The 11239-nt window shown below is 41.0% G+C and overlaps 1 protein-coding gene across 1 annotated transcript; it reads right to left on the bottom strand.

Annotated features, from left to right (window-relative positions):
• Window positions 1–184: 184 nt before the first annotated feature.
• On the bottom strand, window positions 185–11045 carry trpc2a (transient receptor potential cation channel subfamily C member 2a). The gene is made up of 12 exons (XM_089016834.1): window positions 10374–11045; window positions 8905–9105; window positions 7884–8048; window positions 5860–6034; window positions 5586–5786; window positions 5348–5510; window positions 5171–5263; window positions 3604–3796; window positions 3404–3531; window positions 3248–3317; window positions 3033–3138; window positions 185–2016 (listed from the first exon to the last, which is right to left on the bottom strand). Exons 1-12 carry the CDS (start codon window positions 11043–11045, stop codon window positions 1283–1285), a joined length of 2901 nt encoding a protein of 966 aa, XP_088872960.1. The 3' UTR covers window positions 185–1282.
• Between the last annotated feature and the right edge of the window lie 194 nt (window positions 11046–11239).

The raw sequence follows: 11239 nt of genomic DNA, 5'->3' as shown, positions 1-11239 counted from the left end.
TAGATGCGATGTGCCTTTGGGACATGCTTCAGGTGATCAATTAAATGTAGGCAAGCTGAAACCTGCAGTTACCCTTTGGCATGACGGGTCCGCCCGCGGAATAAACATTTGTCCCCTTGTTAGTGAAATGAAACAGGAGGCTTTTTTATTTTTTATTTATTTATTGTCTTGGGAAATGTTAAGATACATTAATTTTTATACATCACTTTTCTAGAAACTCAAAGCCGAGGGGACCCTATGGAGACAAGGGGGAGAACATGCAAACTCCACACAGAAAAGGGGGGAGCTGGAATCAAACCCTGCATCTCTGCACTGTGAGGCGGATATGCTAACCAGTTTACCAACGTGCCGCTCAGTACAATACAGATATTCAAGGAGAGGAATAAAACTCCTTCATAGAAATCAATGAAAAGGTTTCGTCAGCCGTCAGCTGTACTTCTTTGAAGGTCTAGGTAGGACGTTTCGCTCCTCATCCGAGAAGCTTTGTCAGTGAACGATTTTTTTGCTGGGCTCTGGCCTTATAAATACACTGTAATACCTTAGCTTACGAACTTTATTGGTTCCCAGAAAGTGTGTGTAAGGCGAAGAATTCATCTTCCAAACATTTATTTCCCATTAGAAACCATTAAAATGAGAATAATCCGTTCCCAGGTCCCCATAAAACATTTTCTACAAAACAAGCCTTAAAACAACACAAAATATACCTTATTTTATGTATAATGTACTATAATATTGTAATTAAAGAAATAAACTACTATATAATAAAGTCGCTTTATTTACCTTTGTGATGTTCGTTGGTGTAGTTGCCTCTTGATGATATCCGAGTGAAGTTGCTGTGCTTTTTCTGCGATAATACCCTCACTCACACTCCTCTGCTAGCTGATTTTAATTAATCTAAATCAACAGACGTATTTCAATCTCTTCTATTGCCTGCGACCGTTGCTTAGACAAAATACAAACACCCTTAATAGCTTCCTTATTCTTAAGGATGGTAGCAATGGTCGACTTAGCGTAATGGTACTGGGACACAAACGCACACCTTATAAATTTTTCTTAAACGTCTGTTTATAAAGTGAAATTATGGACAAGTCCTAATTCTGCCCGCTCAAAAATAATATCTTACTCAACGGTTTTGTCGACTGTCTCATCAAAGGATTATTGTCTATCTACATGTTTTGCGCCACCATTTGAGTTCCAATGTCTTTTTTTTAAAACTTAAACGTTTGTTTATGAAGTGAAATTATGAACGAGTCCTAATTCTGCCCTCTCAAAAGAAATATCTTTACTCAAGAAGTGTCTTGCCGACTGTTTCATCTAGGGCTGCCTCCCCATCTTCGGAACCAAATCCTGTGTCCCCGGAGGTGCTGCTACCAGATGGTGACGGCATTGTTGTCTGACTCAAAGGATTTTCATTGTCATCACATGGCCCTCTTCTCCATCTGGCTTCCACTTTCTTTTCTTCTGGCTCGATAACTTTAAACGGATTAACCACATTCTCTGTGTCAGGCTCCTTGTTGATCATTTTTTGAATTTCTTTCTGAGTATCGGAAAGTATTGCGTTTCCTTCCTCTGGATTCGAATGTGCCTCCACAGCGATTTGCTCCTGGTTGTCACTTATGTTAGTGTCGAGCTGCTCTTTTTCCAGTTGAAGTCGACCCTCCTCCATCTTCATGAAATCTCCATGTGACAACGGCCTTGATCTCGCCTCTTCGCATTGGCCCTGGTGATCCCCGTCTGACTCCTTCACATCCGTTTGTCCTTTCATTTCATCCTCCTTTTCCACCTCGTGATGCACCGTTACGTCGCGTGATGTAGTTTTCTCATCCAGTTGGCTGTTAAAGCCTCTGAAATTGTTTTTGGCGCCGATGATGTATTTGCCGAGGAAAGATGAGCCGCCCTTGGACGACGGATCGCTCCCGGGATGTCCCTCATCGAGTAAATGCTGTTGAACCACTTTCAGGTCATTGTGCATCCTCAGGATGGCTTTGCTCAGCTCAGTGACGCGATTACCAATATCTGATGGGGAAAGCATCACATGAATGCATTTGGATGGCGATTGGTTTTGTTGCGTTTCTCTTCATAGCTGTTTTTAACAAATTATTTGAAGGGGAAACGTTTTCATTTGTATTTGGGGTTTGAAATATAAATATAGAGCCTATATTAACTCATTCACTGCCATTCTCAAATTTATTCGGGAATTTAAAATATGACGAAGAGTGCCGTTGCTGAATTTGTTCGGGTTTTAGTGTTTCTTGCGGGGGTGCCGATAAAGCGCTGGCCAGAACTCTGGCAATATTTTTTTCTATTCCACGAGGGGGGCGGCATTAACCTTTTTTTCATGTTAGCGCTTTGTTTTAGCTTGAGCTGTTGTGAAAGCGTTATATAAATCAATACTGTATGTCTGTATTACATTCTATTTTGGACAGCCGCCCTCATTTCAGGCTCATATAACTCCAGACCCGTATAACTTAGAAAGTAACTCTTTTTTTCTGATGAAAGAAGAGAGTCTCAGGTTTCTAACGCTGAACTGAATGTTTATGTAGTCCTAAAACTCAATATTCTGTGGGTTCTGGAATTTGAGTGAAAATGACAAAAACCCTGGCACTGGAGTGGAAACATTTGTGCACATGTCTGGCAGTGAATGAGTTAACGACATCAGTCCTGGAACAACATGTGCGCCCTCAACATACAATAAATGAATGAGTGCAACCCAACAAATTTGTAGAATCTTGAGCATCAGAATCAATACAATAGAGAAAAATATACTATAAATTTGGACCAGTGATTGCAATTAAAATGTATCTGGACAAAAGTTTGAATATCCTGACAAGTGCTTGTCATGTAGGAGGAGGAAAAGGAAATTTGAGTCCAGCGAAGCAAAATTTCAGATGGGAAATTCCCACAAATTTCACAAGAAGTTTTTTTCTTTTGAGTGCCAAATGCACTCAAAAAAGCTTTTTTTCCCCTCATAAGGGGCCCACTCATTCATGATAAGCATTGCAAATGCAGTGGACAGACTGACCACGCTTTACCTTTCCTCTTGGTCTCTTCAAACTCCCTGCGAGCCGATTCGATGTAGCGTTGCACCAGAGCTCTGATCACCTGCTGACGGTACGGAACCTGACTCTCCTCTGAGCCCTTTTTTTATTAGACACCACAAATACGTACATGGTTACTACTAAATGCATACCGCATGTGAGAAAAAAAAACATCCTCATTTGTATTCAGTTGTTTTGGTAAATCTTACCAAAGAATCAATTGGTGGGTATTTTGCAGAATCGCAGTTAATGCAACAGCAGACACGCCTGAAGATGCCCCTGATGAAGGAATTCAAATAGACAGATTTAAAGAGATTAAGAAAAAAAGGTCAACTTCCTTTTGCAGAATGTATTTTTTTCATCACCTTAATATGTAAAAGAAGGCTTTGGGTGAAGGGATGATGTTGAACGGGACAGGCATGGTGAGTCCTTCTCTGAAGTAACTGAGATACAACTTGGACCTGGCAAACTTCCACTCCACATCTGCATCGTCCTAAAATGGCACGCTAACGTAAGAATGTTGCTACTTTTGGATCAAATTGTCGTTCCCATTCGGGTCCTTAACCTCAATTTTCTGAAAGGAGTTGGTGATCATTGCAATCAGCATGTTGAGTAAGACAATGACAATGACAAGCGTGAAGATGCCGTAGAGAATGCGTCCAACAAATTCAGCCAGGACAAACTGCGGCATGTCAACGTAGTCCTGGTTGGCCACACCGAACATGGTCCAGAAAAGAAAATGAAAGGTCTCATTAAACCTGCAATGAAAGAGAAGCAAGTCTAAGAATAACAAAACTTCAGTTCAAGTTGTCAATTGCAATTGGGGAACAATTTGAAGAAAAAAAAAAAGATTTAGATTTTTATGCCGATTAATTTTTTGTCCAGACCTTCTGCGATAAGCAAAACGTCACTGATTATTCAGACATAGTCATTTTATTTCAACTGGAATCATCTTCGCAGCTATGTAAAAACCAGCTATGTGACCTCCAGTATCAACAAATATCTGCAAACGGAAAGCCAACATTGTCGGAATTAAGAGGACGACTTTGTGCTGGCATTCATTCATTCGTTCGTTTGTTTGTTCATTCATTCATTCATTCACTTTAAAATCATTTACAGTAAAGTCTCGTTATATCGATATCGGATATATCGATAGTCCCGGTTATATCGATACTATTTCTATGCACGCACTGAGAAAATTACATGCAAACAGGGTCGGATATATCGATAGTCCCGGTTATATCGATATTTTTTCGGACTCCCTTGAATATCGATATAACGAGACTTTACTGTTTTTACTTTAAATCTATTTATTTATTTGTTTTGCATGTATTTTTTCACTTGTACATTATGTATTTGTATTTATTCATTCATGTATTCATGCATGTATGTATTTGATCATTTATTTACTTATTTTTAAATTTATTTATTCATTAATTCATGTATTCATTCGTTTAATCATTCATTCACATTAAATTTATTTACTTTTAAACTATTCATTTATTGGTTTTTATTTATTTATGTATTTGTACATGTATATATGTATTCATTTATTTATTCGTTTATTCATTAATTCATGTATTCATTCATTTGTTCGTTTAATCATTCATTCACTTTGAATTTATTTATTTACTTTGAAACGATTCATTTATTTGTTTTTATTTATTTATGTATTTATATATTTATTGGTCCATGTATGTATTTATTTGTGTATGTATTCATTTATTTATTCATTAATTCATGTATTCATTAATTAATTTGTTTAATCATTCACTCACTTTGAATTTATTTACTTTGAAACAATTCATTTATTTGTTTTTATGTATTTATGTATTTGTGTATTTCTATATTTATTTGTCTATGTATGTATTTGTGTATTTGTTTATTCTTCATTATTTATTTATGTCTTCATTTATTTATTAGTTTATTTATTAATTCATTTTTCCTATCAATTATCCATTCATTAATTCGTTCATTTATTCGTTCATTCACTCATTTATTCATTCATCTATGTGTGTATTTGATTATCAATTTATTTATTCATTTGAAAACTGTTGTCAGACAAAGTCATCAAAAATCTTTGTTACGACGGAAATGATTCAAAGCTGGTGAAGCTTCCTTCCACTCCTCACCTGCCAAGATGCGGCGAGATGACATAAGGGACGTAGACGTTGTTGATGCCGCAAAGGAAAGCCGTTCCAATGATCATAAGTATGAACATGAATCTAAAAGCCGCAACAAAGATGGAAACTGAGACGATGGAGACGATTGGGTTAGCGTGAGGGCATGTAAAGCGCGTGCGCGATCACCTCATCATGTCGTCGATCATCTTGCCAATGGATATCTGGAGCGTTCCGAGGGATTCGTGCGCCGGGAGAATGTAAGCGAGCCTGGTGAAGCTCATCATGCTCGTCACTGCGAACAAGACCTCCGCAATCAGTTGAGGGTCCTCCTGATGCCAGTCGGACCGCTCTGTCGCACGGAAAGAACCATATTAGCGAGAACAACTTTTACGCGATGAGGTGATGACCCTGTTTGTTTTCCAACCCGTTTGGTTGAAGTAGACACACTCGGCGGAGCCATTGGTGTCAAGACAGAGGAAATGACCCTTGAGCATGATGAGCACACGTAAGGCGAAGGAGGCCAAGTACATGCTGAGCACCATCATGTCTAAGCAGTTCCACCAATCCAGGAAATAACTTCTCAGGCCTTCGATCCACACCTCCTTGCACTCATACCAGAAGAAACCTGGAGAGACAAAATAACCTCTCAATTCTTGCACGAGTCGTGACCTATGACGGCGATGAGAGCGCGCACCCACCGACCACCCAAACCATGTGGAAGGAGCTGTGCAGGATGTTCTGTTGGCGCGCCGCAAACTTGTCCCGATAGATCTCCATGGTGATAGATTCACCCAGTAAGGTGATGAGGAACCACAGATAGGAGGCTGAGTGCAAAAGGAACTTGATGACAGGCGTCCTTAGTATTTTTCCCACCTGAGGTGGAGAGTCAACATTTGTCGGACCAGAGCTGGCTAAAAAAAATATTAACTCATTCACTGCCAGACGTGCAAAAATGAGTCCACTTCAGTGCCAGGGTTTTTGTCATTGTCACTTGAATTCCAGGACCGACAGAATATTGACTTTTAGGACTACATAAACATTCAATACAGTGTTAGAAATGAACTCTTTTTTTTTTCGAATGAAGAGAGTCGAGGTTTCTAAGTTATATGAGTTTGGAGTTAGGTGATCTTAAAATGAGGGTGGCTGTCCAAACTACGAAGCAATACATACATATTGGTTTATAGACGTTTCCTACTTACCAACATCCGAGTTACGAACAACGGTAGATTCAAACATTTTTGTAGGAACATATGTAGTATTCTCTTCAGTTGTACATGTACATATCTTTATAGAGCATATACTTTGATTTTTTTATTTTTCAGTCCAAACCAATACAATTTATATAAGCCTCTTAAAGGACAACCGACGTCACTTTTTTTGTTTCCTAACTGACAGAAGAAAAACGTTTTATAGCATCTAAAATACCCAAAACACGCAGTATGATATTTTTCGTCAAATGCAAAACATCAATAAAAATTACTTAAAGTGTCCAAAATCTGCAAAAAATTGAGCTGCGAATTGGGCATTTTCAGAAAGTCCCGCCCCCAGTTCGTGACGTCACGCCAAGACGTCTTGCATTGCTAGTGAATCAATGGCTTCAGATTCGGAGAATATGCTTTCTTGTTACACATCCAGTTATGAATATGATTCAAATAGTTCTGAAGAGGAAAGCATACATGTTTGCAATCGATTAAAGAATTTATTCCGTGCCATTATGAGGCAACATTGAGGGGAGATGTCTCAATGAAAAAGAGGCACAAAATGGCAACCTCCTGTGGCCACCTCCATTTCCACAGGATGATAAATTCCTTATATAGAGCTTAGACGCCCTCTTATGGCGGCATTTGGGTGCAACACGAGGTCCCCAGACCAAACAATACAGCAAAATACATTGACGTGATGGAATGACTGCTACAATGTGTCTTTTTTTCGGTGTGGGGCGTTCCTTTAGTGACGTCACATACGGACTCGTTACCAACTCAAAACCAAGAGTTCCTGAATATTCAGCGCGAGTCTTAAAACGTACAATATAGCTATATGCGGTGGAATCTTTTTAAAATACGCTCAGTAGAAGTCATTTGAAGCCATTTTACAAATTATGGACACAACTTGTCCGGAGACGTCGGTTGTCCTCTAAACATACATTCCTTACAAAATATAGCACTGAAGAAACTTATGAACAAATTCACCTGACGAACGACCGTACGGAACGTATCTCGTTCGTAAGTTGGGGAGTGTCTGTACTTACATAAACCTTAATCATACTTATATAAGCCTTAAACATACATTACATATAAAATATAGCACTGAAGAAACTTATGAACAAATTCAACTTTTTTGTTCTTTGTCCACATTAACAGACTTCAAATAAATACATTTTACAGTGGGAGTACGAGCTAAAGGCATGATTAGTAGAGTAGAAGAAGGAAAGGAGGTAGAAAGCCAGCTTGCACCAGCCTTCCTTCTGACAGAACGGCAAGATGTTGGCCATTCGGAACGTAGCTTGTTCGTAAATTGGGGAGCATCTGTATCGCGCTTTAATAGCTGAAGCTGAAACGAAGCGCTAACATGGGGAAAAAAACACTGCCCTAAGCAGCCAAGCATGAAAAAACAAAACCCCAACAAATTCGGGAATGGCACTCTGTCATATTGTCAATTCATGAATACATTCGTGAATGGCAGTGAATGATTTCAAAATGGTGATTTTTTTTTTGTCCCTGACCTTTGACTTTGGAGCAATCCAATAGGCGAGGCAGAGGAAAGGCATCGTGAAAAAGATCCCAACAGAAACAAAAAGCTTCCAAGCAGTCCTGCTTCCTCTCCAACCCGCCAGGTTTCCGCACCAGATTGACGACAAAACTTGTTGGCAGATGGGGTGGGCGACAAACTGCACAAATGATGATGATAAACATGCATGAGATTGATGTAAATACCCCCATCGAATCACGACGTCTTAAAGGACAACCAACTTCATTTTTTTGTTTCCTAACTGAACTGACACCAGAAAAACGTTTTAGAGCATCTAAAATACCCAAAACAGGCTGATATTGTCAGTCAAATGCAACACACCAATTAAAATGACTTAAAGTGTCCCAAAACTGTGACAAAATGCACTCGAAAATGATGAGATTCAGAAAGTCCCGCCCCCTTGTTTGCGATGTCACGCCAGGATACTCCTCCACAAAATGTCTTAGTCCAGAATCAAAACAATGGCTTCAGAGAGTTTAGATTCGGAGAAGATGCTTTCTTGTTACTTATCCAGTTATGAATATGATTCAAATAGTTCTGAAGAGGAAAGCATCCATGTTTGCAATCGATTAAAGAAGTCCTTCCGTATCAATTCGAGCCGTTTGGACTCCAATGTAGCGTCCAAGAAAATGCACAAGATGGCGCACAAGATGGAAATGGGCTGATTTGTCTGCTGGGAATTACACCTTCTTTATGGTGTTACCGCAATTGGTAGTCTTGGTGCAACACACAACGATTCACCATCGCGTTATTTATGTAGTTTTCCTTCTAATTTCGCGATCAACACGGTGTTGTCAGACCAAACAAAGTACCCAAAATGCATTGTGTGTCGCTTTGTCGGACACGGGCGTTGCTAATGTGATGTCACTTCAGGAATCATCATCTACTCGAAAACAAGACTTCCTGAATATTCAGCGCGAGTCCTAAAACGTAAAATATAGCTGTATGCCGTGGAATCTTTGTAAAATGCACTCAGCTGTTGTCCTTTAAATCACCTGTTTCTGGTTATAGTTGACGGCGAGGCGGAGTCTTGACAGATTGGGGATGCCCTCCTCAAAGGCTTGCTCATCCAAAGCCTCATGGCTCTCATCTCCACAGCTATTGAGAATGGTGGTCACCTCACTCTGGTTGCGACACATTCCCAGCAACTCGACGGCAAACTCTTGACAAAGCTCCTCCAAGCCCAGATACTGAGGCTACGTGAGAAAGGGAACACAGATACTACTTACAAACATTCGAGTTACGAACAACGGTACATACGAACATTTTTGCGAGTACTGAATGTCGAAAAATGTTTGCACAGAGATGCTACAAGTTAGATTTTGTATTGAGCGCCTTTTTCCGGCCGAGCTCGCTTACGATTGGCCGCGTACTGTGCTTACACACGCAGACACATTAGAGGTTTCAAGGGGTGGGTGTTTACGTGACAGACACCAAGGCTGACCAATCAGTGCCCACCTATGCTAAAGTGTAGCCAATGGGTTCAGGCCCTAATCCGCCGAGCTCGCTTATGATCGGCTGCGTAGAGGCTGTTGCCGGGAAGAAAATCACTCTTCGCAGTTGACCCTCCAGGAGGACGCGATGCATAATAGTAATTGCTGCTGGCACGTAATTCAGTAATTATGTACCAGCAACTTCAGTAATGGCTTACTGAAGACCCAAGGACATATGCCGTCGTACTACAGTAGCTGTGAATTTATTTTACAACTGTTAGAGTGTCTGTGTTTTATACTTCCCCGTTCAATTTTGACTTGCATACATTCCATACAAAATATAGCACTGAAGCAACTTAGGAACAAACTCACCTTACGAACGACCGCTCGGAATGCATTTCGTTCGTAAGGTGAGGAGTGTCTTTAATGACTTTGTCGTTGTCCAGGATATATCACATCCATTGTAGACACGATGATGCAATATTCGTCCGCTTTTGACGATCCGGAAGATAAATCGAGCTGGCTACCTAGCTAGCTATCTATTAGCTATGTATTAGCGATATAGCTATCTAACTGGCTAGCTATCTATTAGCTATGTTCTTGAGTTTCAAAAGGCGCTTATAAATGTATTATTTGTATTATTAGCTATCTAGCTTTCTATCTATGAGTTACTTCCGGGTTGAGTGAATGCTGGCGCGTATGGCTGCCGCTGCTCATCCACGGAAAAACTTGTGACTGTAAAGTGACCTTGAGAGTTTTGAAAGGCGCTTATAAATCAAATGTATTATTATTATTATTATTATTACTGATGATGTGTACCAGTGCATCCAGGAGATGTATCCTTCAAGTGTTTTACACGTCCCCGTTCAATTTTTTACTTAAACACACATTCAATACAAATTATAGCACTGAAGCAACTTACGACCAAATTCACCTAACAAACGACCGCTCGGAACGTATCTCGTTTGTAAGGTGGGCCGCGTCTGTATTCGTCACGCCGCTCAGAGGCAAAAATCGACAAAGGGACTGACCTTGAACTCCGGCTCGTTTCGAGAGAGTTTGCGAAGCTCTCTGCTGAGACTGAAGGCGCTGAGCATGGCGTCGTCAGAAGTGATGGAGAGGTAGGCGCGGCTGGCGATGCCGCGGTAGGTGTTGATGCGGGACAGGGAGAACTTGAGCTGGTCGTACTGACGCCCGTTGCGGCACTCCAGGCAAGCGCAGGATATCTTGTGAGGCCACGGGATGACGTGACCCTTTTGGGTGAGCACGGCGACGATGTCGTACAAATCTTTCTGGCACGACAAGGTCAGCGGGGTCACGCCGGGGGCAAACTGCGAGTTGTCAATGGAGCGGTCGAAGATTGCTTGAGAGAAGGAGCGCACGTCCATCTTGTTCCCTTTCTCCTGATCTAGGCGGTCCAGCAGGAGCTTGACCACCCGCAGCTGGTTGGTATCCACGGCGACGAGCAAGGCTTCGTGAATCTGACGGAAATCAAACTTGACCCCGTGGAGGAGGGCGTCCATCACGCAGTCACTTCCCAAGCGGATGGACAAGTTGAGAGCCTCTCTCCAAAGGCGATCTTCCGAGTCATCCAACTGGCGGACGATGCCATCGCCGGTTTTGAGCAGACTGCAAACCAGCTCGATTTTCCCTTCTTGGATGGCGCCGATCAGCTCCGGCGGGAACTGCATTTTCTTGTTCATGATCTCGCGCCATTGATCCGGCTGAGACAAAGTACAAGTACAAGTACAACTGCTTTCAGTGGTTCATCAGTGGATTTTTACCATATGAATGGTGGACTGAATAAATACAAATATCTATCAAGCAGTTATCTTGCAATAGCGCTTGCACTCATTGTATGCAGTGTTAACCCATTCACTGCCAGACATGCAAAAAT

This window comes from Hippocampus bargibanti, linkage group LG16 (assembly GCF_051943395.1).
Source record: "Hippocampus bargibanti isolate YZ-2025 linkage group LG16, ASM5194339v1, whole genome shotgun sequence".
In the NCBI taxonomy this organism is placed as follows: Eukaryota; Metazoa; Chordata; class Actinopteri; order Syngnathiformes; family Syngnathidae; genus Hippocampus; species Hippocampus bargibanti.
Note: the sequence above shows the minus strand (reverse complement) of the source record. Positions and strands in the feature narration are given on the sequence as shown.

What these genes read in the sequence shown, in the direction of transcription:
- trpc2a (XM_089016834.1), bottom strand. Translation starts at nt 11,045, where the DNA reads ATGAACAAGAAAATGCAGTTCCCGCCGGAGCTGATCGGCGCCATCCAA. An exon ending in TCAACTATAACCAGAAACAG is followed by an intron (nt 8,049 to 8,904) that starts GTGATTTAAAGG and finishes TCATTTGTGCAG; the next exon opens with TTTGTCGCCCACCCCATCTG. An exon ending in TGTCTACTTCAACCAAACGG is followed by an intron (nt 5,511 to 5,585) that starts GTTGGAAAACAA and finishes TCCGTGCGACAG; the next exon opens with AGCGGTCCGACTGGCATCAG.